Source organism: Strix aluco, chromosome 14, assembly GCF_031877795.1.
Source record: "Strix aluco isolate bStrAlu1 chromosome 14, bStrAlu1.hap1, whole genome shotgun sequence".
Taxonomy (NCBI): domain Eukaryota; kingdom Metazoa; phylum Chordata; class Aves; order Strigiformes; family Strigidae; genus Strix; species Strix aluco.
Window position 1 is genome coordinate 12,266,976 of NC_133944.1, and position 25,833 is coordinate 12,292,808.

A 25,833-nucleotide genomic window follows, 5' to 3' on the forward strand; every position below is an offset into this window, starting at 1 on the left:
GGTTGTGATGCTATTATATTTAACAAAAAACATAACATACTTTGCTAACATAAGATGAAGACATATTTACTACATCCATCCATTTCCTTCCTTTTCTTGTCCTTCCCTCAACACATGCAGGTAATTTTATATGAAAGACATACTTTTCTAATCCCACTTTTATTGTATGCTTACCATAGCAAATGCTGCTCACGTGTAGACTACTATTTTGTCCAGATCTCTTCCTGCATTAAAAGACTTACATAATCGTATTGAGAGAAAGCACTTAGAGATCTGTAATCCACTGGTCTTACTGAATGACTTTTTACATAATGAAAATCTGTGAAGGGTAAATATGTTGACTAGAGTTCCATTAGCACTTAAATATAAAGTATTTCTGGAAAATGTACATAAACAACACAAACCTTGTAAGAGAAGGAAAAGAAAGCCCATAACCAATCCTTTCAGACTACAGACAATAAGCACGTGTTTAATTTTTAATCCAAAAGCTAATGGTATCAGTCATTTAGTCCATTTTTATATAATTGCATTCATGTAAAAAAAATTAATCATATTACGTGAAGAATTCTGAAACTGATTTTATTTCATATTCATAATGCTGACGTTTGATGTTACATTGTTTGCAACATAAGGAGAATCACTTTAATTATGGTTCTGTGTTCATTTTGTTAGTAAACTGAAAAACAGCGTAGAGGGTCTTTATGGTGATAGACTGGAAGTCCTAGAATAAAATCACAAATTGCTGCATTTAACAGACTCAGTTCTGATAGTTAGATGCAATTGTTGATCATTGTTGCTATCAATACCACAGAACCAAATTTCACACTCTGTAGGTTGTGTATATCTTTTGTTAAAGTAAATGCAAGCTTAGCAGGCTGGAAGGGGGCAGAGTTTGGATCCTAACACACTGAGGATCTAATACATTGGTCTAGTCTAACATGTTCTCTAGTTTTCAGTTGCCCAAGCCAATGGTTCCGTACGTTATGCAACAACACTGAACAAGCAGTGCTGAAGGCAACATCATCCCTCTTACCCTAAATATTATTGTAGCTGTTGCCTAAGGCAGAGATTTCTTGACTTTTCAGGCAGCTGATTCCCTTGCAGTATAAATTAAGATGTATCACTATATTCAACTTTGGGAGCTTGAGAAGGGTGCATTTATGTAAAGAAAACTAATGAGAGGGCTTAGCATGTTACTTTTATTCCTGTGGTTGAAATAGGAACTTTTTTCTTAGGAGAGCTTACTGACAAGCTGTATTAATATTCCAGTTTTTGTTTGGTTTTAATTACTGCTGCAAGCCAACCCATAAGTTATAAGAATGTACTTTATTTTAAGTTAAATAAATAGTGACAGTAACAAGTTTGAATTATTCAAAGTATAGAAAATACCACCCATGCACAGGCAAAACCAGTATAATTCAAGTCAAGAATAAGATTTTAGTATATAGCACATTTAATGTGTATATCCTGTGAAAAAAGACAAAAGAACTGAAGTATAACAATGAAATTAAGCAATGACCTTCTTTTGTACTGAAAACACAGTAACATTCTCATTCACTGATCAGCATGAGAGCATTTGCATTTTCATCATGCTATTTAATTATAGAGTATTTTAAAGTGTGACTTCCCATTTTTCACTTACAAAAATAACATTTCCAGTTTCCTTCCAGTTGCATTCCAGTGGTGGAAAAAAATGAACAATGCAAATCTACAACATCTCTTTATTTCTAATTTAAAAGAAGCATCAGTACTTTTAGGCAGTGGTGGTTTCATCTGGTTTTGCTTTTGTGCACTGTTGTGCCTGAACTCTCTCACACTGAGCGTACCCTTGTATCGAGCGTAGGAGATTAATAGCAGGAACATTATCCATTTAGATGGCGCCAATCCTCTGTTAGAATTCTACTTAATCTCTTAATTTCAGATAGCCTAAATATAAGATGATACAAATTTTTAGGAGCAAACTAAGAATGAATAAATCTGCAGCCAGCTTTGTTTTAAGATCTGAAAATACATTATTTTCCCACGGTCCAATCCTTTAAATTCTAATTGTATGTGTATTCATAATGAAGCAAGACATACATAATTATAGGCTAATTATGTGAATTGAGTCCTGTATCCAAAAATCCAAACTCCAAAAAATGTAACAGACTGAAAATTCACAGTTTACCAACTCACTGAGGCTTGTTTTTGAAGATGAGATTACATATTCTTAAAAATTCTACACAACTAACTGTGTATAAACAGTGTACCCACTTCAGGAGACCAAGATATAAGATAATGTAGGTGTTGCCATTTACTTATCCACCAGAAACCATGCTTGTATTACTTGGGTTTTCAGAACATGTGGTTAAACAATCTGATTTCAAAAGGAACATGGAGTTTTCAAGAAGCACAGAATAGAGTCCAACTTCTTATCCACCTTCCTGTGAACTACGTAAAAGGAGAGTGCAAAGAGCAAAAATACCCACAGATCCTTAGTGACTAGTGGTGGCAATCCAAATACGTACATTCTCCCGCAGCTTTTGCTGTACTTTCCATAAAGATGTTTACTCAGTATGATTGTGAAGGCAATCTTCTCATATCAATCAACACACAGCAATTACACCTTGTCTAGGCAGACTGAAACAGTAGCACCCATAAATACAGGCTTGACTTTGTTACAATGCTGCTGGGGATCTCTACGAACCTAGGTTAACTACATATGAAACAGATCCTAAACAATGAATCAAATACAATAGAAAGGAGTGTGGAGTCGTCTTATAAAACAATTCCCATGAGAATGGAGCTAGACTGGATCAATGTGGAGAACTCATATTATCCTTCAACATAATGATAGTCTATAGCCTTTAATTCAGGCCTCCACTTACTATTTTTACTCATTGACATTATTTTTCTCACCTACAAGTGACCAGATTCAAATTTGTCACACACTTTTTCTCCTCAAATCCAGTTCGCTTAACTTTTAAAGAATAAACTTTGCTGCAGTTTTTCAAAGTATGTTTAGTTTTTAACTCAAAAATATTAGCTGTTTATGAGTGTTGTCAACATAATTTTAACAAGCATCAAGACTGTTGTAACTTCACAAAACACGTCCGATTGTTACTTTTTGATAATGTGTTCATAATAATCAGTGCAGAAGAATAATAACTTACTAAAACTCCAATATTACAGGGTCTTTATATTTGCCTGGGGAGTGCCTCTTACACTTAGGGCACTATAAAGTATGTACCAAGCATTCTTGAATGGATAGTATGTGTTCACAGTAACGGAAGACATTTTCATAAATTACATAATAAATACCATAATACATAGGTCCTTTTACAAAACATTATAGAGCTTCTCTGCAATGTTAGTGTCTGTTTTACATTTAAATGTTGATGATTTTATAGGGAAGCACTGGAAAGTTTTATGCTGCTCTTGCATTTACCTCCCAAAAATGCAGTTTACCAAATTGGACCAATCCTACAAGCTTCCTGTTTCCCAAATGATTAATCAGACATGAATGAGATATGAAACTGACACACATTTTTAGCTCTGTCTGGGTTTCTGCAAAGAATTTAGGAGCCTGCAGAAATGTGACTGTACATATACAGGCATCAATCCCTGCCTGTCAACATGAGAGGGGATCTCTTTGGGTTATTAGAAAGGTCTGCTTTAACTCGACATCATTTTTGTTTCCCAAAATCTATCTTCAAAAATTACTGCTTCTGCTGTGGGTAGACTCATTGCTCCTATTTTCATAGTTAATTGTGAAGTTCAAACTGTTTGCTTCTACAGAAAGAAAAATTTGAGCCAGTGGCAAGAATTAGCCTTTCTGCAGAGGAAGACAAAATTTGAACCATGAGGCTTGCTAGTATTTTTCTGAAAATGCAACTCCCCTTTTCTCCCTGGATTTGGAAGGCCATTACTCATTTGCGTGTGCTCTGCCAACCCATGCAACTGGGTTCTGTACAATCCAGCCTAAATCAACAAACAGTATTTGGTATCAAACATTGCTCGTTCTGTTTTCTCCATCCTCCTCCTCACCTCCCCCCTCCCCAGCTATTAACTTATCTAAAATAGAGGTCATTTACATTCTTTTATTGGGGTTTTCATCTTTCCTCTTTTCCTCCACTAAAATAATATTTTGTGTATTTGATGAAAAAAAAAAGGTATTCTATGCAGTCGGACAAAATACCAGTGTTAGCCTCCAAATTTGTGTTACTTTCAAATACTGTAAACAGTGACCAGCAGCAAACAGCAGAGCCTATTCAAGAACAAAAAAATACAGGCTTCTGAGAATACTGATCTATTAATAGCAGACAAATCCGTTATAGCCAGTAGTGATAATACCCTGATACTCCATAGTTAACTGTTACAAGTCCAGCAAATGGAGAAATCCTATTCTGCAGGCTGATTCACATCTCTCTTCTTCAAAAAGCAAGAAGAAACAAATTGTGCATTTAGGATACTGAGAGGCAAAAGTTTTGCTTTGATTTTTCAAGTGCTAGGTTTAAATTCTCAGCTCATCCAGGTGACCCGGTTTGAAATTAAAAGTGAGGCGTGAAACACTCCAAAGACAGACTGGAGGGGGGTTGCTCTTGTCAGAGCCTGCACCACCCTAAGAGAGTTTTACCACACACACTGCCAGGACAATAGCGATAATGAGCACAGCGGCGAAAATAATCCCAGCTAGAACCTTGCTGATATCGCAGAAAGACTTATTTTCCTCCACAGAGATCATGCCAATAGAAGAAGCGCCCACGCTGATGGTGGATTTTAGTTCAGCCCCCGGGTCTTGCTTAGCCTCCACCGTCCACTGGGGGACATTGACCTTCATTTCCATCTCGTACATCATCTCTCCTACCTGGTTGATTTCGTTCTCGAGGTCTTTCAAATCCACCACGTCTATGTTGTGCTCAGCCTCGTATTTCATGTTCTGGACGCTCATCGCCCTGGCGGCCACGCCGGAGGTTCCCCCGCTCATGCCTGTCTGGATCAGGTGCTTTTTGGGGACGTTTAGCGGGAACTCGTGGCCCAGCTCCAGGGCCCTCCTCATGTCGATCTCCAGGATCTCTAGGCACGTGGAGAAAATCACCCATAGCCTCTCGAACTCGGCTTTGTCTTCCTTACTCACGGTTTTATCCTTCAGGACCGTGGTGAGCTTGTTCCTGTTGGCCACCGCTAGCTCCTGGGCTTTCTGCCGCGTTTTCTTCAGCTCCTCCCGCAGGTTCTGCGAGTCCGAGGTGCCGCCGATGGTCAGCACCATGTGCCGGTAGCAGGCGGTCACCTTGTTGAGCGCGTCCAGCAGCGCCTTGCACTCCTCCTTCACCATGATCCCGGCGGCGGCGCGGGGCTGCGTCCCCGCCGGTCTGCCCTGCTGCCGCTCCGCCCCGGCTACCCGCTACCGGCACCGGGGAGCTGCCCAAGCCAGGTGCTACCGGCACACATGGCAAGTGGTAGCTTCGGCTCAGCGCAGGCAGCCGGCACCCTCTTCTCTTACCCGCCTCGCCTCCCTGCCGGCTGCTCAGGCGGCGCCGACGCCTCTAGGAGCCGGGGCGGGCTGTGGGGAGCCCCGAGCGGGCAGGCGGCATCGCTCCCCGCCTGCTACTGCCCCCGCGCAGAGGAACCGGGGCGGCTCATTCCACAGCGCGTGGAGCGGCAGGCAGGGCCGCCGGGCGCCGCTTTTTAAAAAGTGCCCGACACCGAGGAGGGCGGAGAAAGGAAATGTGCGGAGGATGAAGCTCTCGCGAAGGAGAGCCGGGCGGGGAAGCGCGCCGGCCCCGGTGCCCCGCCGCCGCCACTCCCGTCCGACTCGTCCCCGCTGGGCGCCCGCGCAGTCACATGGCTCCGCGCGGGGAGCGCCCGCGGCATCCCGGGTGCGGCCCGGCCCGGCCCTATAAGGCCTCGCAGGCCCCGCCCCCGCAGGCCCCGACCCGCGGCGCCCGCCTGCCTCCTCGCTCGCTTCCCCGCTGCTGCCCGGTCATTGGCTTCGTGCAGTACCGCCGCCGCGCCGGGCCCGCCCTGGATCCCGGTAGGGCTTGGCTGAGGCGCGGCGCGGTTGGGGGAGGTGGGCCGGCAGCAGCTCCCTGCGGCCGGGGGGGAAGGGGGTAATGTTGTCGGCGTAAGTAGCGCTCCCGCCTCGGTCGCCCCCGGCTCGCTTCTCGGCGGGAGGGCGGCTTCCCGCGGCGCCGAAGGGAGCGTGCGGTTGCGAGACCCGCTACTGGGGAGCCGCGGGGCCGCCACCGTCCCGCCGCCGGGGTGGGCCCGGCGCTGCCCTCCCGCCCGTCCGTGATGGGGACGGGGGCAGGGCGCGGCCTGGCCGCCGTGCGGCGGGCGGGGGCCCTGCCGGCCTGTCCCGCGGCCTGCGCCGGGTTGGGGCGGCGGCGGGGGCCGGGGCGCGCTTGCTCCCGTGCCACTCCGGCACCTCCGGCCGCACGAACGGACGGCACTTGTCAGTGCCCGCGACCTCGCTGGCACCTGCCTCCGTCCCGCTCCTCGAGCGCGGTGAGCGGCAGAAGCGCTTAATGCGTCCGGGAAGCTCGTTGAAGCCCCGCTGCGCAGGCTGGCAGTTACGGGAGGTCAGCGCTGTCGGCTTCCTGCCGGGCTTCGCGGCGCAGCGGCTGTCCCGGAGCGCGGCAGGCAGGGCAGGGCAGGCCTGGCGGAAAGAGCCTGTGTGGTCTTCACCTTTTGCACAGGTGTTTAAAGAAGGCCGGTGGGAAGCGCTGGTGTGCGGTCCAGAATGTCTGCGATTAGCTCGAGTCAAGCAGTTATGCATCAAAAAGTGCAGGAAACACCGGTTCCTCGCTAGCAGAAATGATGCTTCACAGACGACCCTTGCGAATGTGTTGAAGCATGATATAACGATTAATGACAGACACGAGGCTGTGTTTACGTGTACATCTGAACTTTCTACAAAACCAGAATTGATTATGTTGAGTGCTACACAAACTAAACTGTGCTGTCTCTGCCATGTGCTGCATCTTTGGCAATGTGGACTTCTAGAGAACTTGCTTGTCATAACATACACTACTACATATACCTCAGTGTTTGGGGGTAACTGGGTAGTTTTCTGATGCTATAGTAACTTGAAAAAGATGTGAAGGTGTACTCCCATGAGAAGGGGGAGCATGAGCCTTCCTTTATCTTGCCACCACTGTAATGCAGTGTGAGCTGAGCAAGATAATTTGCTGTGAGGAGCAGAGTCCAGGCAGACTGTCTTTCTGGTGCTGAGCACAGCCTGAAGAGCTTTGTCTAGGCTACGTTCCTTCTGGATCTTTGTAGCTTGGACTCCACTAACAGGTTTTTGTTGTTCTACCTTAATTTTGGCCCTAACTCTAAGCCATATGTAGCTTTTGCTGCAGGTCACCATCTGTGAAAGAAACTACTGTTTAACTTCCATGGAGTGCCAAGCTGCTACAGAGTGAACAGCTCTCTTCCACTTCGTGGGTTGGTAGCTTAGAAATGAATCAGTGATGCCTGTTTCCTTGTAGGAACAAAGAAGCACGGGATGATTTTGACCTGATGATAAGTGAAGTCTTGTAATTACTTAATCATTGTCAGGTGGAAAAAGGATTAGCTCTGTGGTTGAATCTGGAGTCCTGTCTGACTTCAGTGTTAAGCGTATTGCTAACTAAATTATGCATATCTGTGTGTGTAGTAGCTGTGTTTAAAGTCTGCCACATATCATTAACGTTACTGTTCATTGTGGCACAACAGAGTCTTGAAACTACTTCTCTGGAAGTAGCTGAAAAGGTGTGTGGGGGGTAATGTTTCAAGAACATGTGACTACTTAAACCTGAAGGTGGCAGCAGTTATAATCTGTTGTCAGATAATGCCTAAATACATCTTTAGGTGTGTCATGTGGGAAGAAAGAGGCTGTTATTTAGATTAGTTCTAAATTAAGTTCAGCTGCATGGTATTATCCAATTCGGGTAGATTGTGGAACTCTTGTAAAATTCAGTTGTAGTTTGTTAGGCAGGCATGATCTGAAAATCCACATCTTGATGCTGCTTTCAAACAAGATGCTGATTAGCCAAAATATTGTCCTGAGAAGACTATTAGGATGGAGTCTAAAAATCCTTAGAAGTGAATTAGGAAGCAGCACAATGAGTAGGAGGAGAAGTGTATTTTCTGGTTCTTGTGAAAAGGCTTTCTTGCAATTGATGTTAATGACAGTGTTTTTCCTATTCCAGTACCCTTAAAAATGTTTGCAAAGTATTCTGTGATGCTTCTTGAACATCAGTACTTGTTAAATGCTATATCCTCATTTTAACATATGTTCAAGTAGAATTTTAGGTAAATACAAGTCTGTTTCGAGTGGTTGGTAAGCTTTGCCCTGAGGAGCTTGCTTTTTGGAGTAAGCTTATATACTGAAGTTCAGTCCGTAGGATGCTGTGACCTGTCTGTGAGCCACTGTGAGATGAGGAAGGAAAATAAGGATAGGACAGTGCAAATGAAATGTGATATCAACCCCCTATCTACTGCTGATAACACTACGCAACTTCCCTCAATAACTGGTTTGTGATTGACTTTTTGCTAGTAAAGTGGCTTGAGGATTTGATCCATAGCAAGAGTCTTAATTTTTTTCATGGAAGAATGTTAGACTGATAGGTCTGTGTCATGGTGTTTACTGTCAGGAAGCTCTTAATTACCTCAGACTGGTGTATGGTGCATTACATAGTGTCAAAACACCAGTGGTGGTTAAAATAATTTATTTTGCTAGTTAGAACAACTTGCCTGCTGAATTGTGTTCCAGCCTTCCTTACCCTTGCTCTGCTCCCTAAAGGAGGGAATTAGTGTTATTCTACAGTTTTACTCATAACTAGATATTCTAGTAATGGTCTGATTAAGTTTCTTGCAATGATGAGACTTAGTGCTGACTTGCAAGGACTTGGTTTTCCTATTGAGATACACAGAGAATGGATTAAATTCCTGTCCAGTTGTCAGGTCTAAGGACAATCCGAACTAAGGTGATGGGGTACAGGGCTGCTGATTTCAGTTCTCTTGTATTTCTCTGGGTGGCCTGTTCTGGGTCTGACCCTCCATACTTGGTTTCTTTACAGGCTTGCTGTTAGTCTTGGAGTCGATGTCAGCCTTATGTGGTCTGTTGTGAAGAGTGGTGGTCTGTAACTCTAGTCAAGAAATGGTGTTGCCTCCTGTGACCCACATCTCAGCAGTATGGTGCTCAGGCCCACTGCACACTCAGTACCCAGGCTGGGGAATTATACCATTGTCTTGCCTCAGTAACTAAAGAATCAAAATAATTGGCTGAGGTAAAACATTGTTTATGCTTGTATTTCAACTCCTTAGTTTTTCTTCCCCCCGCCAAAGAAGTACTCGTGCTTGTTACTGATTTGTTATTAATTTGAACTGATTTTATTGATTCTTGGTGACTTGGATTTAAATAAGGAATGGTTTAGAGTAACCATATGACCAGTTATGCCGCTACAAAGTCCTTTGTAAAGTCCCAGGCTAAGGCCACGTAGGCTGGTAATAATCATTAACCAGATTTCTATTCAAAGAATAAGACTCATGACGAGGTACCATTGTTAGACTGTTCGGTAAGGATGATTTATTGCCCTGTAGACCAGGTGTTCTAAAAGTTACATTGTGAAAGGGCTTCGAAGCATGTTAAAATCGCAGAGTGAGCCAAGGTCCTTGAGTTGAGGGTCTTTCTTTTAGGTTAGTAGTCAGTGGTGGTCACAAAAGCAGCCCCCCATCTCATTTTAGGACTCAAGTGCGCATGACCGGAAAGGGGTGGGAATAAGAAAATGAGTTATGGGAATTATCATGTTTATGTATGAGAACTTGTTTATTAGGTATTACTGTATCCTTTATAATCAACATGCTACATGAGTTAGGTGTGTGTTGTTGGTGAGATGACTCCCCTACACACCTGGCTGTTAATAAAGGAGTATCTGCTTATCTACATCACATTGGTGTCCGTAAGTTCTTTTATCCCATTTTGGTGACATCCTGACACCTCTGCAGGTCTGATGGGGTGGCCAGAAATGCAGCTCAGTAATATTTGGAGGAAGCATCCTTGTTTGAGAAGCTGTGTTTGGAACTTTGTACTTTTTGTTAATGTTTTTCCTCTAAAGGTTCCTTGTAATTGTTTGTGGTTCACTGACCAGCACCCTCTGCACTCCTGTTCCAGGACTAGCTTGTGAATAGCTCAGGGTTCCCCATCTGAGAATTTAATGCAGCTTTAATAGTGGTAAGCCAAAGAATGAAAATTCTTTGCAGCTACTTTGGTGGATTTCTAAACCTGCCAGAATTGAGAATTGGGAATCTAGTCTCTATCCTGCTGTGAAGAGGAGAATGCAGCTTGTTCCTAATACTTGGCTAATGACAAGTGAGATTATCTCAAAAATCAATGGAAGTGACTGGATAAAAGTGGGAATCTTGCCTGTTGAAGGATGAGCCACTCATGTTAAAATATACTTTCTCTGGAGGAAAGAAATAGGTGGCTGTGGAGAGTCGAGCCAGTACGTTCTTTGCCCTCAAGTCTGACACAAGTAAGAATGTGTGCACATCAAACTATGCTGCAGATACGCTGTTAAAACGCAAAGGGTGAACCTTCTTACTACTTTTTAAGAATAAGCTCAGTTTTAGAATTTACAAGGTGGGACTTGTAATGAAAAGCTGCATGAGGAACTGATACAAATGGACCTGCACAGTACTGCCCTGTTACTGGCGGGTGCTGTAGTCTCTGGGGGTGGCCTGTCTGAGAAATTTGGGAGTGGTGGTAGGAGAGCCAGAGTTCTTAAGCCTAAAAAGGGCTTGGGGGCTGTGGAGCAAAGTCAAAAACCAAAATTATGAGATCCTGTGCTGGCACTTAATGCTTCTTTGGAGGAAATGTGTGCCTGAAGGGGGGGTGCTGAGAGAAATGACATCTTCCGGGAATGCTGCTGACCCTTCCTCTCCAGACCCTGTTCCATTGTCAGACTGATGTTCTGGGATCATAAAACTTTGTTTTTCCCTGTTTGCTAGGAAGCCTTGAGCAGACTGATGCAAATTTGCCACTCTATAATCTGATAATTCAGAGGTGTTATTCTGACATACTTCAGTTTCACAGAAATCAATACAAGCTGAAGGTGGCTCTAAAAAGGGTAGGAATAGATTGTTTCTTCCTTTGCTCCCTCGTGGTGAGCAGGGTGCCCTGGAACATGTCTCAGAGCTGTTTTTCATAAAATGCTCAGTGTTTATCCCTTTGGGGAGGGAGTAAGATTTCTTGTGTGCTCAGAAACAGAGAAAGGATTTTTTGTTTTTACTTTGAGGTGAATGCCAATTTGAGGGCTCAAGTCAACATTGTAACCTTTGCCTGGAAGTAGGGTAAATGAGGAGAAATAGTGCAGGTAAAACAGTGACTAAAGTGGTAACTAGGTTTTTATTTGGACTGACACTAGTTAAATTCCACTATTAGATTGCTGTTTGCTTGCAAAGTGCTTTAAGATATGCTTAGCTTTGGCTGTTCTTGCTAACATGCAGTGCTCTTGGGGGTGAGGGGGGAAGCACTTCTGTAAAAAAAAAATAAGAAAAGGGAAATTAATTTGGGAACAGTTTCTTCATCTTATTTATTTTTCTGCATGGCTCTGCACTTTGCTAGTGTGATAAGTACACATACAAACTTCAGCAGAAATGTGTATGCTACTCTAGCTAAACATCTTTTGAGTAATAAGCTGCTGCTTATTCTGACTTTCTCATTGTTTTGAGCATTTCAGCAAGTGGTACTCTGGTTACTGGTTTACTAAGCCTTAGTTGTTACTGTTATAGAGTCTGCAAACCAAGATGAAATTGATGCCATCATGTGAAACTTCACAGTATTGCTATGCAAGTAAAATTTATTGAGTTTATGCTTCTGGAACATGACATACTGATGTATCTGGTGTTGAAGATTTTGGAGAAGGTGGCATTCTGCTTCTTTGTAGCTGGATTTTTGTGGAGAGGACACTGATGTACTTGATGTTAGCATCCCAGTGTAATATCCTAACTTGCTCTCCTGGAGAGATTTCAGGTTACTGAACTAGGCTAATAATTTTTACCAACTTTAGTAGCTGTTTTACTGTCTTTGCTCTGCCAAAGTATTATTAAAATGCCGTAGTGACATTACAGAATCTTATACTGTTGAACATTGAATATGAAGTGTTTGTATACAGAATCCCTAATTCTGTTATGAAAGGCATTTTCTCTGCAGTCGGTCTTTAATAGTGGTATAGCAGGACATTCAGAAGATGATGTGGCTAAGAACTGAGTAAATAGTTGTATAACTTGAACGTGGATATAATAAAACTGCCGAGTAAGAATGCAAATACAGTGACATCTTCTACTTAATGACTGTCTAAATTTCAAAATGCTTCTTAAAAGGAACTGAAACCTGATAGGTCTGTAAAAGCTACTTCACTAGATAATCTGTAAAGGAAAACACCATCAGTGACAAACTGTCATAGTTAAATCCTACTCACTGTTTTCAGTACCAAAGGTCATAAGACTTCATTTCCAGTGTTTTGGATAAAACAGTGACATGTTTAGATTCAGTGATATGTTTTTCACTTTAGCTAACCCTTATACCATTAGTTATGTCATTAGAATTATCACTCTGCTCTTAATCTGGAAAGGATTTGGCCATTTTAAGTTCATGATTATGGTTTTTCTAAAACAGTAACATAATGCTTATTAGATTCTCTGATCAGCTAGCCTCTGTTCTTCCAGCAATTTGGGCTATTTCTGTGTTTACAGGCATGAAGCCACACACTTAAGTGATTCCATTTAAACCTTTTATATAACATTAGTACTTGTGTATTGCTTTACAGCTCAGCATGATAGAATTTAATAAACTTCATAGTAAATATGGCTTATGACAACTTTTAATGCTGTTAAGCATTAAACGGATCTGGTAATGTATATAAGGCTTTGTACATTTCCTGCTTGCTTAGTGTTAGTAAATCTGAAGTTGTCCAGGGTACAACTAGAAGAATAAATCTGTATCCCCTCTGGTGCTGCCTCCTCCAAGTTAAATTAGGTTGAAGTTAGATGTTGTGTTCTGCCAATAAACTCCCAGTGGAGAATTCTAATGCATTCTTAGAATTATAGCAATGCATTAGCCAATGTTTTCAGATGCATTTAACTTGGACTGGAAGGAAATTGACTTAATCTCAGAAATGCTGGAGTCAAAATTTGGGGAAGCTTTAATGTATTCTCTTGACTCTGTAGACTTTATTTAAGTTTAGTATGAAGTCCTTTGTTTTTCTGTATTACTTAAATGGTAGATGGCTTATACATTCATACTTCTGTCTCTCTGAAGAATGCTGTGGATAGGTGAAGGAGGTCCAAGTGAATATAGTACCTTAAGCGTTTCAGTTAATAAGTATTCTACCCTTTCTTTTTCATACCCATATCTTAATCAGATATGATAGCTATCCACTAATGTAGCAATGAGCAGATGTAGGGGTAAGGGAGAGAGAAAAGGGAAGGAAATTCAGAATTGTGATTCTCAAAACAGGACTAATTTGGCTGGTGGTGGTGATTTCCTGCTGTGTAGGAACATGCATGTGGTGAGCAGTCAGTTCACTGTTCGCAAGCTGCTTCTGCTCAAGGTGGGTGACAAATACCAGTATGAACTAAAGTCTTAGCTTCCTTATTAGGGTACAACATGTTGATGGCATCTTGGTTGCATTACAGTAGCTAAAATGCTAAACCCAATGTTTGAATGCAGTTTCTTTTCACTTCTTGCTGGAGCTCTCAAGTGTGATTCAACCCTGTCAGTAGTTCGGCAGTAAAAGAATATCCGTGGCTGACAAAGTGTTTTAAAGCTAGTTATTTGTGGTGCGTAACTCATGAACCAGGAACTGAAGTTTATAATTTCAAGCTCTTCCTGTGATGATCTGTCAACTGAAATGAATCTTAAAGTACCCTGGTTGCTTGTGTGGCTTTTTTCTCAGGTGCAGGCAATGATTTAAGAGCTACAGCAGTCATACAGACAGCAAGCTACATAAACTCAGGTTTTCTGTGGGAGCTCCCTTCCTCCAATAAATCTCCTCCTGTTTTGCCAGGGAATGAAATGTTGGGTTTAATTCCTTTCTAGACAAAACTTATCAGTTGTTTGTTTTTGATGGTGAGATACAGGTTTCTAGATGAGGAGGATTTGTGGAATGTGTTCTTCTCTTCCCCTTCCTATTATGGGAAGAACTCTGGACTTAGATTCGTTAAGCTGAAAAAGTGGCAATATAGCTATAGCAATTTGAAACACTTGTGCACTGCAGTTTTGTCTCTGCAGTCTCATGCTTGGTTGTCTTCTTGTGTCCATGTGCTCTTTTCCCTGAATCAGTACATGGTATGCTAATACCTTCCCCATCACTGCCTTGGGGAGGGTCATAGCAATCTCTGCATGACCAGATGCTGAACATGAATTCACCAAATAAAAAGGCAGATGAAGATGCCTCAGTGGGCTAACTACATTAATAAAAGTTTGATTTGGAAAGTGCCTTGAGAGACCATGTAATCTAGCAGCCTAGCTTCACTGTGTCCATCATCACCTCTAGTAGAGGTTTGTCTAACAGGTTCTTAAAGATTTACAACATGAGAGACTTGATAGCTTTGCTAAGCAGTCTAAAACATGTGTTCATCTTCTCTTTTGAAAGGTGTTCCTGGTCTGTAATCTGAGTCTGTTTTCTTCTGTCAAGGCCTATTTCTTCTACAGATGTGGTAAAAATGCCTTTCACAGAGAGCTTGATCTGTCTGGGGAGAAAAATCCTTACCTGTTTCATGCAGTTTCTTCAGCATAAACATCACCACTGCATTTCTTGTTTTGGATCCTGCTTCTGGGGCTTTCTTGCCTTTTTCACTTCAGAGTCTCTTCCAATCAGTTCACGTCCCCTGAAGTGCAGCACCCAAAAAAGGATGTAGGACTCCCAAATGCGTCTTGCTGTGGCAGACTGTTTGCAGACTGCACATATGTGTACATACAGCCCTGCTTGGTGCTTGACTTACTACATATAATAAATTATCACTGATTCATGTTTGGACTGCAACCTGCAGTCGTTTAAGATCTTATGTGGAGTTGTGGCCTAGCTAGCAGTTCACCAGGCAGGGTTTTTTGTAGCTAACTAGTCCGGCTTATTAAAGTCTGTCTTAGCCCTGGTGTTTTATGGATCAGTGATGAGATGTCTGTGTCCCTGCAGCAGACCTGCCACTGGGCTTGTGCTGCCTCTTCTCTTTCCCCCACCCTAGCTGAGGAAGCCCACAGTTTGAACTTGGATTGCAGCTGCATGCCAGGAAACATTTTGTAGCAATCATCAGCTGTGGAATTACTGGTGATCATCCTGTTTACCCAGGCACTGTGATAGGACAGATCTTGTGCAAAGCTTTTTCTAGGTTTGAAGTCTCATAATTACTGAACTTGGCTAGTCTTTTGAAGGTGTCAGGAGCAAACATTTTCTTCCCCTTTGTTAGCCAACTTCAGATCTGTTCTCCAAAGAACACTGTTTTGGGGCTGCTGAATTAGTATTCTTTCATAAAAGCTCTTGGTTTTATTGTATGAACCGTTTTATCTGGAACTGCTGAAGGCGGTTATCTGCCACTGCCAAACTTAAGTGGTTTAGGCTGAGGTTGTCCAAGCTGTAAGTAACTGCTGATAACTGTATAGTGGAAATTGCAGCTTTAGCTGATCATGTTTGTGTTTAGTGTTCTAAGGGAGCTCTCCTTGTGCCTCATTATAAGGAGGGACCAGGCTGTAGATCAGTTAACAGACTATAGATCAGTTAACAGCATAGCTGAAACTCAAAGGCTATCTAAAAGTCAGTGTATGTTGTGAGTATGTTTTTCCACTCTATTAAACTGCCATACAATGGTTTAATGTCTCTTCCATGATCTAGTACCAGTAGAGCATTTGGTAGTCAGATATTACAAGTGCAACAGAACAAGCATAAGCAGCTCACACTGAGCAAATAATGTGCTAGGTATAATTCTACATTTAAGAAAACAGGGGAGTACTGATCGTGTAAGGATGACTTGCTCAAATTAAAGTTCTGCTGGTGTTCTCACCCTTTCCTAGAACATATAGCTGAAATACCATGAGGAAGTCATGCAATTTCTTTTGATTCCCAAGGGAAGCTGGATGAGGGGAAAAGGCATAGAACAGACTAGTTAGTTAAGCACTTCTAAGCCTGTTAATCTCAATTCTTCTGAATAATTCGGAAATTATTCCAGAAGGGACCTATTAGGGTTTTTCCTGCACTTGTGTCTAGGATGGGTCATAGTTTTTTACAGAGAATTAGAATTGAGGAAGCAAGCAGTCAAGGGTCTAGTGCCTCTAGAGATCATCTTTCCCCTGTGACACATCTAGTAATAGCTTTTTCCAGTACCTACAGGTGGGGTTTTCTGTCTCCAGTCACTTTTTTTTGCTCACTGTTTTGCCAAATATTATGCATCAGCCTGATCTCGGATCATTGAGGCTTTTTTTCCGTGGACGTAGAGATGACCACAAATGAAGCATTTCACAGTTACTTTTTAATTATGACATGGATATTCATATCTCCTTGGTGTACCTCTTTACTATAGCTTTCCTTGGAAAATTGAGGATTGCCTTACACAAGGATTCCTGTTACACTGTCTGGGTGTCTCATTGATGTGTATCAGTCAGTAATCCTTACGCAGATGAGTCTTAAGACTTACGTGAACATCCTGCAAAAGCATCAATGTCCTGTGATGCAGTAGAATCTGCTGTAAAGAAGCTGTTAGTTCATGTCTCTTGGCTTGTTTTAGATCTTAGCAGTGCAAGTTAGCTTGCATATCAAAGTGGTAATGATGTAGATCTTAACTTCTTTCCTCTCCTTCTAAGTTTTGTCCAAACCTATCATGTGTTGTTAGACTCCAACACCCATAAGGTCTAAGGAGACATTATGAGGATAATTATGTAATTGGAAATGTATATTCATGGAAAATAATATTTCTGAGTAACTATAGTTACCTTGTTATTAGTTAAGCATGCCACTGACTGCTTACATCAAGACCTGAAACTGCTTTTTCTTTTTAGACAAGGGGAATCAAACTGCCTCCTAGGTATTCCCAAATACTATGTTTTAACAGACACCATGTATGATACATTAACCATTCTCCATATGTGTTTTAGAAAATCTCCTTGGAATATCTGAAGTCCATATGGCTATGTATGATGAAGATATCTTGAAAAATCCCTTTTATTTGGCCATTCAGAAGCGGCGTCCTGATCTATGCAGCAAAGTTGCAGAGCTCCATGGTATTGTAAGTATAAATAAGTAGATTTAAAAGCTTCTTATTAAACAGTAGGTATGTGAATTTAAATCATATGCCTGCTATGACCCATGTAAAGATCAGTGCAAGCCTACAAAACTTGGAAGTGAAGCAGAGCAGCTTTTAGTTTAAGTTGCTTGTTATTTACTAATATGGACCTTGCTAAATTGCATGGTAGTAAAAGGTCAAAGTTGATGTTGTTTCTAAACTTTACGGGAAGTTTATTTTCTTTGCTGTGAACTAAAGATATATATTCTCCCATTTGCTTGTAACTTAAAATGGGATTTATCTTTTGATATCCCTGGTGGGCAGACAATCACTCATTTCTGACAACATTTAAATGGCAAAATAAAGCCATTAAACTGAGCTGGAATAAAAACTCTAGTCCTTAAGACTTCTAATCTGGGTATTCTGTGATTAGTCTTCATCCAAAATTAAGTGTGTGGAGACTCCATTAAACTTGGAGGTTATTGTTACCCGATTATAAAATTAAGCCTTAAATTGGACGGAGTTCTTTCAATCGTGTTTTACTTAAGATGGTGATGTGATCAGCTGAAATGCTAAGATCTGTTCATGAGTTCCATCTGTATTCTAACATAACTGCTGAAAGCTTCTGAGTACTGAAAGAATCACTTGCCTCATGCTTATCTTCCTTGACAATGAGATGTATTTCTTTTCAGGGTGTATACAGTGTTTGTTGTATTCATAATGTGTTGCTAATTAAGAATTTGTCTCAAACAACCAATCTGTTGGTGTGCAGTAGACCCAAGATGTTTCTTATCTTAGATTTTTTTATTCTTTCTGATAGATTTTCACTTTAGTTTGAAAATATACTTCACTTTTATTAGTCATCCAGGTGGCTGGTGTTAAGTAACTTAAGATTTCATCTCCTTCTCTTAGTATTGTTTGCTTTGGTTGCATCTGTCATCCTATTTCAGATAAGTCATTAAATGAAAATTCTAAGTTGATCTGTGTGTCTATCAGTGGCCTTTCCTTTCTATTTATTTAAACAAAAACACCTATAGTTGCTATACATTTTCTAGTAAATGTTTGTAAGCCAGATTCAATTGCTTGCCTCTAAAGGGTAAAAGCTATTGGTATAAACACAGCATGGTGATACATGGCATTTCTCTCTAAAGCATGATCTAACTTTTTTAGGTGTTAGTTCCGTGCAAAGGAAGCCTCTCAAGCAACAGTCTTTCTGCCTGCCAGTTTGAATCTTATGTCCTGAAGCCGCTAGAAGAAAATTTTCAGACCTTAAATGGAAAGGTATTTCTGTTTTGATATCTGAATGTAGCTTGGGGACACTCCAATAAACAATTTGCTGCAGTTGATGACTGATAGTGTGAAGTAAGATAGCTAGGAGTTAGAGCTAACTGGTAAAAGTAGCACATTGCCTATCTAAGCCAAAGTTCTCAGCAATATGCTGCTTTCTAGCAAAAGCTATATTTTGGCATGTACATAAGAATAGTTGTCCTCTTCAGATGGTAACACTGCCTCTGATTTCAGCTTACTACTTTGGTTGAAGTAACTTTGTCAATTTATCTGTGTTTTGTGGCTGTTAGGAATTTTGCTGTGTGGCAGAATGGCCTTCATCACTTACTTAAGAACTGTCTCTCTAGCTTTTCGGCAGGTAGTAGCCTGCCTGTATTGCACACAGATGCAAGTTCACCAAGGCTTAAGACAAAATTATGATGGTATCGGGTTGTATTTGAGGCCTGATGTATTAATTCTGTTCACTGAGTAGAAACTGACTAATGTAGCAGCAAGGCACGATAACCAAAGCTAACACTGCACAGGATCACATTTTTTTCACCTGTAATTTTGCAGAATAGTCTGAGATCATGCACCTGTTTGCGGGCAGTCATCCAGATCTTCCTACTGCAGATGTCCTCACTAGAGCTGCTTGAGAAAATAAAGCTGAATGTGAGAAATGTAGACAAGATGTGTGGTGTTTTTCTGAAGCTGGACTTAGGCCCCAATTCTAGGTTGTTTTTCAATTTCCCTTCTACTAAAAGTGTGCTCTAAAATCTGCAATTAGTCACTTGGACCTTGGAGGTTGTCTGAAACCTCCAACAGTACACTTGTAAAGAAAACAGGTACAAGCAAGCTTTAGCTGGCCGTTGTAGGTGGAAGGAGTTGTTTCGGTGTCTACACAGCACGAGAATATGGAATGTCTTGAATCTGGGGCTTTCTTGTCTTGAGATTCTCTTCTTTCCCTGGAAATGCAATGAAACTATGCAATGCAGAAGCCAAAGAGTAACTTTCTTCTGGTGGAGTTTTGCACTTGATCTGGTTTTTGTTTTGTTTCAGGAGATCTTCATACAAGGAAACCTCATCATCTTAGGAGCTGGTTTTAATTACCATCTCTCAGTACCTGTTCTTTTTGAGGAAACATTTTACAATGAAAAAGAAGAAAGCTTTAGTATATTGTGCATAGCTCATCCATTGGAAAAAACAGAAAGCTCAAGTATGTATTGAAGTGTTAACTTGGTGGTCTTGTTTGCACAGTGAGCAAATTAGTATATTTGATATGCTTAATACGTTTCCTTCATTCCGAAAAGCGTTGGCTTGGTTGAAAGCTCTTGGCGTTTATTATCCTGCTGGGGTGGATGTTGGTATGCTGCTGGAGAGAAATATTAAGTTGCTGCCAGGCAAACTTAATTCTGTAGGGTCTATGCCCCAGTCATAGCACTGAAAATCATCTGTGGAATATGTGATCCAGCACAATTTTTTTAGCAATGCTCAGTTTAGTGCTGACTGCTTAAAAAGATTTAGTCTTAAATGTGACATGTGTCTTGTGATGCAAGGTGGATGTACAGAAAATCGGAGAGGTAAATTCTTTCATGATCACTTCATCAGTGGTTAGAGGTTGTATAGCATAGTTACATAGCAGCTCTTGAGAGTGGTCTGTCTCATTAAGTTGAATGTGTTAATTTTTGTCCTAGTACTGAATGTGCTCTTGATAAGGCTGGAACACTATTTCCAAGGCTACTGTTAAAGCTGTGAATGTAACAAGATTTCCTTGTGAATTCCTATAACAATCTGTGTTTACTAATTAAAAGGAACAAAATCTTCTTAAAACATGCTTTTTCTGAAATAAAAACATCTAGTCTTCCTAAATACATAAGAATATCTGTTCAAAACAAATAATGACACAGTGAAGTAATACTAGAGTAGTGAGAAAATAGTACTGTGAGGGAAGTATGAAGTTGTTCTGAAAAAAATGTGGCATATATATAGGCATAAATTCTATAAATATTAATATAAATCTAAGAAATTATTCTGATAGCGTTCCTTTTTTGGCCATTATTTAATGTAGTTGTACAGCAGTCTTTCAGAAGTGAGGTAACTTGTAATTTCAGAAGTAATTTGAAATTAATGAGATCTAAGCCTGTTATTAGTTGGCCGCTTTTGATGGCGAATGAAAGACTTGCCTAGAAAAAAAAAAATTTGGAAAAGCAATATGAATTTTAAGTGAGGGATCCAATTGTCTTATTCAGAAGGAAAGTGGATTTGGTTTAATGTTTACATGAAGCAACTTTGCTCTCCCATTCAGAGAAAGCACGTCTAAATAAAGAATAGGTTATGTAAAAATCGAAGTTGAGATTTTTACAGCTTGCTTAGAGCACACTGACTTCCTGCATGGGTATTCCGTCAATACTGTAGTGTGCTTTTCTGCTTTCAAGCTTGACTTGCACTCAGATTGAGTCGTGTATGTGGCAATAAATTACCCTAGGGTAAAAAAACCATGTGAAATCAGTTTTAGCTATTCTAAATAAATACTTGACATAAAAGACAAGAGAGTCTACTCTAAATGTGATGCATGAAATTCTTTTAATTAAAAGAAATACCTTCAGTTAAAGATTTGGTAAGCTGAATTAATGTTTCATTGCACACTAGTTGGCTGCGTATGTGGGGACAGAAAGTACTTTACCATGCATAGATATTAAACCTATGAGTTAATTCTTGGCTTTCATTTTAGGTGAATCTACAGCTTCATCAAACTCCTATTCTCTTAAAAATATTGAAGATGTTAGAGAATTCTTGGGAAGGCACTGTGAGAGATTTGATAAATACGTAGGATCTTTCTATAGAACATTTAAAGAACACGAAAGGAAAAGCCTCCGCCACTACATAGTCAGTATCTTGCTTCTTGATGTTTAACTTCCTAAATATAATTCACTTCACTGCTTTGGGTATCTTTGTCTTGTTGAACTTTTCCGTGTCAGAGTAGTCTAGAGTTGAGGAAGGTGGGAAGGGAGAAAGTAGAATTCTTAATTGTGAATTACCACATCTTAATGATTAGGTAAAGCAATTTTTCTAGCTAAAAATCTTACCATGGTTCACACTTGTAAGGCAGGGAAGACTTCCTTTCTCTGCTTATTCATGCTTTGTTGCTTCAAGTCAGATTAACCTGAATCTGATTGCTTTTTTTCTTTTCTCCCCCCACCCAGGATTCTGTCAATGCACTTTATACCAAATGTCTCCAGCATCTTCTGAGAGATTCGCACTTGGTAAACACTTATTCCACTAAATACATAGTGTTACTTAAGCAATAAATTATCTAACTTTCTCTTGCTGTTTGTATGGCTTTCCTTTTCCAGAAGATGCTTGCAAAGCAAGAAGAGCAGATGAATCTGATTAAACAAGCAGTTGAAGTAAGCATCCAAAATGAAAGAAAATAATTAGCAAGCTATTTTTAATTCTCCCTTTCATGCCTAAAGTACTGTTTTTTCTACAGATGTATATCCACCATGCTATTTATGATCTAGTCTTCAAATATGTGGGGACTGTTGAGGCAAGTGAGGTAAGTTTGTTTGATTGGTAAAGATTAGTTACATTAATCTAATGCATTTAAAAAAAACCTGTTGGCTTTCTATTGATTAGGATGCTGCTTTTAACAAAACCACAAGGAGCCTTCAAGATCTGCAGCAAAAAGACATTGGAGTGAAGCCTGAGTTCAGGTGAGAGATTATTGTGGACTCTTTGAGGAATCACTGAGATTCTGTCTTAAATAGGTCTCAGGTCAGCCAAAAAGTGTCTTCCTTCAGACAATAGTAAGTTTTTCTTATACTTCATTCCTTTGAGACGAAAAAAATAAAGCTTTGCAAGTGTCATTTTAGGGCAGTCTTTGCAATGATTGTTATCTCCTTTTGCTTTTTATATTCTTATGCTTCCCTTTCCATCTACAAGGTACAGAAATGCAAGTGTCCTTGGAGTAGAGATGGAAATATTTTAATACTATTCTTCATTTCAGCTCTGAATAAGTTAAACTTGGGTTTTGGACATCCTGCACAGGAACTCTGTATGCTGACCATTTCTTTCAAATTATTTCGTAGTTTTAATATACCACGTGCAAAGCGAGAACTGGGTCAGTTGAACAAATGTACTTCCCCTCAACAGAAGCTACTTTGTCTGCGAAAAGTGGTACAAATTATTATGCAATCTCCTAGCCAAAGAGGTCAGTAATTTAGTGGATTAATAACTTAATTTTAAACTTTTTCCTTAACCAATATGCACAAAGCACTTCGGTATATAAACAGCTGTTTGAATAGCACTTGTGGGTTAAACACAATTAGGCTGGGGTCTGCCTTGCAGGTCTCTAAACAAAGCATAATGGAGGCAAGACAGACACTTCAGCGTTGCTTCTCAGGGGTGAGGTGGGGTACTTGGTTAGCTTACATATGTTTTAGCTACAGCATGTGAGAAGCACGTGCTAGGAGATTTTTTTCATGCAGAGGAATTGAAAGTGATCCATTTTAAACACTGAGGATTGCTGCTACATCATTCTTGTCTGTTTGTCCATGCGCCTTGATAATGCTGAATTCTATACTCTTGAGATGCATCTTTTGCAAAATGCAGTGTTGGTGGGGGACAAACAAACCTTCTATCATGCTGCAAAGTGCTACCATGGATTATAGAAATGATTCTGTGATAGGAAAGCATGGACCTCTTAACCTTGTATTTATTTTATCTAGTCTTGAGAGAGAAGATACTTCCACTAAGCAGATGGAGTAGTACAGTGAACTTATGCTTTCCCTACTTCATATCTTTCTTTCTCCAGGAAGACTCCTGTGTTATGGAAAAGTATATCAACTTTGAGGGTAGTTCTTTCCCTCAAGAATTTCAGAAATCTTGAGCTACTGCTCTGGCTCTTTCTGGATAGGAAGGAAGGGATGCTAGTCAAATATTGCAGTTTGTACAATATAAACTGTATTTGTTTTTTGACAGCCTATTTTAGAGGGGGATTGAGAACATTTGAAGGGTAGCCTTGGTTACTCAATGCATTCTCTACTAGTAGAACTGGCCCTTAGTCTTGGGTGGTGAAACTCCATTTATAGGTCTTGCTCTTGATTTGAACCATGGCATGACTAACATCAGATATAAATTCTTTTTTTAGTTAACATGGAAACTGTGTGTGCAGATGACCTTCTCTCTGTTTTGCTGTATTTACTTGTAAAAACAGAAATCCCAAACTGGTATGTAACCATATTTTGGCTACACAGAGCTCCATAATATCATCTTATATGTAAGGGGGAAATGTTTCTGAACATGTAGTAATAACTTACTTATAGTGTAAAAGGGGCTGATATAATGCAGAAAACTATTTTTGGGAGGACAAACAGCAAAGATGTATTACAGGTGTGACTGAATTAAGGACCTATCAGGAATTCAAGTGCTGTGTCTTTGCTGTTTTGATTCCCTGCCTAGAAAAAAGTTGTAATGGGAGGCCATCTCTTTACCACATCTGCATGTCAATACAGACTTCACGGATTGGTTGTTCCTCATCTGTGTTTGGAGTTGTGAAACCTTTACGCAGCTTCTAGATGTTTGATACATTTAGAGTTACATATAGAGAAGCTAGATTTGAATGCTTAATGGCTTTATCTCTCCTCACTATCAGTAAAAGTATGTCTAAACCTTCCACCTGTACCTGAACTGAATTTTAGTGTTGGTGTATCCCATAACTGAGATAAGATATTTTTCCTTTAATTTGTAGTTATCACATTACACTGGTGCTTATGGTGCTTGAAACATTAACATGTTTGAAATGTGTGAAACTCTCCTGCTGCTATTCTTATCCTGTCATATTCCTTATATCCAATTAATAACTTTTTATTGAATAGTTAAGAAATAAGTAGTTATGATCTGTCTACAAACAGAACCATATTACTAGCCCAACATTCTTTCTAGTAGCTTTTTCTTAATCCATGCCTGTTATCTGCCTGGATTGCCTAAGATGAGTTGCAGTATTAAGGTATGTCGTGCTAATGTCTTATTTTTAGTGGTTCATGGCTTTAACTTTTTATTTCAGGATGGCCAACTTGAGTTACATCAAGAACTTCAGGCTTTGCAGTTCAGTGAAGGATGAATTGGGATACTGTCTAACCTCCATTGAGGCTGCAGTAGAATACATACGACAAGGCAATCTCTCTGACAGATCAACAGTAAGCTGCTCTTAAAGTCTGTCAAATGTGCATTTGATAGCCTTGTAGGACTGCGTACCACTGTGGGAGTAAATTCAGTCAGAGAATACGAACAGTTAACATGAATTCCTTTTTTGCACTTAAAGGAATGAGTTGAGGTAACTACCCAAAGCAAATGCTAAAATGATCTAAATGATTACAGTGAAGTCCTAATCCCATAGCAATATTTGTTCATTGTGTATTCCTTGAGGAAGTAGGTAAATGTCAAGTCTACCTCTGCATATGATTAGAGGAAGAATGACAGCACTATTTTTAACAGCTGAGTCTTCAGTAAGTTTAATATCTACTGTTTGTACTCTTTCTATCATGGTTGTGAAAGCAATGCAGTACTTGAGAGTAGGCATAGCTTAAATGGATTTTTCTTTAATTTTAAACATCAGCTATGCTAGTGGAATGGAGATTGCAGTGTAATTTAGACTTATGCAGTCTTCACACTCTAAAAATTCAATGTGCTTGCAGTACAGATTACTATGTTGCACCAAGTTGATAGTTTAACTGGGGTGCTAGACTATAAGGTGGTGGTTGAAGGTCAAATTTGGCTCTCAGGGTCTCTAACCTAGCCAGGGCAGGAAGTTTGTGGATGCATGAGTTATTTCCTACTGGGCAACTAGACCTTCTGTCAATTAGGTCAAATCCCTGCAGGCCAATCAAGGATGACATTGATGTGACTTTAGAAACTGAAGAACTTTGTAGCTTATTTTGTAAAGGAATCCAGTCTTACTGTTCCTGTAGAACTTTCTACTGCTGCAAAATAAGGTTTTCCTGATCTGATGTCGAAATCAAAAGGACTGAACTTGGAACTGGAGTGAACTCAATGTGTCTCAGTCTGCCCAACTGCAAAGCACTGGAATCTAATTGCAGGGGCCAGAATAATGGCTCAGTGTGCAGGGCTTGGGATGGGACAACCTGGGGCACAATCTTAAAGAAGCAGCTCTTAAAGTAACATTTTAGCCTTTTGTTATTTTTGGTTTTGTTCTTTTTTGGGATCTTTCCATGAACCTGTAATGCATAGGTTTGTTTTGTACACTCTGGGGGAAAAAAAAAAGGCACTTTTTCATTTTGTATAAAGAGACGGTGGTATTTCTTGTCTGTA

At 40.5% G+C, this 25,833-nt stretch overlaps 2 protein-coding genes across 3 annotated transcripts in view; one reads left to right on the plus strand and one right to left on the minus strand.

Moving 5' to 3' along the window:
• Positions 1-1,307: 1,307 nt before the first annotated feature.
• On the minus strand, positions 1,308-5,840 carry RGS9BP (regulator of G protein signaling 9 binding protein). The gene has a single exon (XM_074839447.1). The coding sequence runs from the start codon at positions 5,312-5,314 to the stop codon at positions 4,601-4,603; it is 714 nt and encodes a 237-aa protein (XP_074695548.1). The 5' UTR covers positions 5,315-5,840; the 3' UTR covers positions 1,308-4,600.
• Positions 5,841-5,922: 82 nt separating this feature from the next.
• Positions 5,923-25,833, plus strand: part of ANKRD27 (ankyrin repeat domain 27) — a 228,778-nt gene continuing 208,867 nt past the window's right edge. Inside the window, exons 1-12 of one of the 2 annotated variants that reach the window (XM_074839392.1) lie at positions 5,923-6,013; positions 17,111-17,241; positions 18,409-18,519; positions 19,564-19,720; positions 21,236-21,390; positions 21,708-21,767; positions 21,858-21,911; positions 21,995-22,060; positions 22,141-22,217; positions 22,593-22,714; positions 23,654-23,732; positions 24,569-24,701. In XM_074839392.1, the coding sequence (XP_074695493.1) occupies positions 17,140-17,241; positions 18,409-18,519; positions 19,564-19,720; positions 21,236-21,390; positions 21,708-21,767; positions 21,858-21,911; positions 21,995-22,060; positions 22,141-22,217; positions 22,593-22,714; positions 23,654-23,732; positions 24,569-24,701 (1,116 nt within the window). In that variant the 5' untranslated portion in view covers positions 5,923-6,013; positions 17,111-17,139. The remainder of the gene's footprint in view (positions 6,014-17,110; positions 17,242-18,408; positions 18,520-19,563; positions 19,721-21,235; positions 21,391-21,707; positions 21,768-21,857; positions 21,912-21,994; positions 22,061-22,140; positions 22,218-22,592; positions 22,715-23,653; positions 23,733-24,568; positions 24,702-25,833) is intronic. The other variant, XM_074839393.1, reaches the window with a different exon arrangement.

What these genes read in the sequence shown, in the direction of transcription:
- RGS9BP (XM_074839447.1), bottom strand. Translation starts at nt 5,314, where the DNA reads ATGGTGAAGGAGGAGTGCAAGGCGCTGCTGGACGCGCTCAACAAGGTG.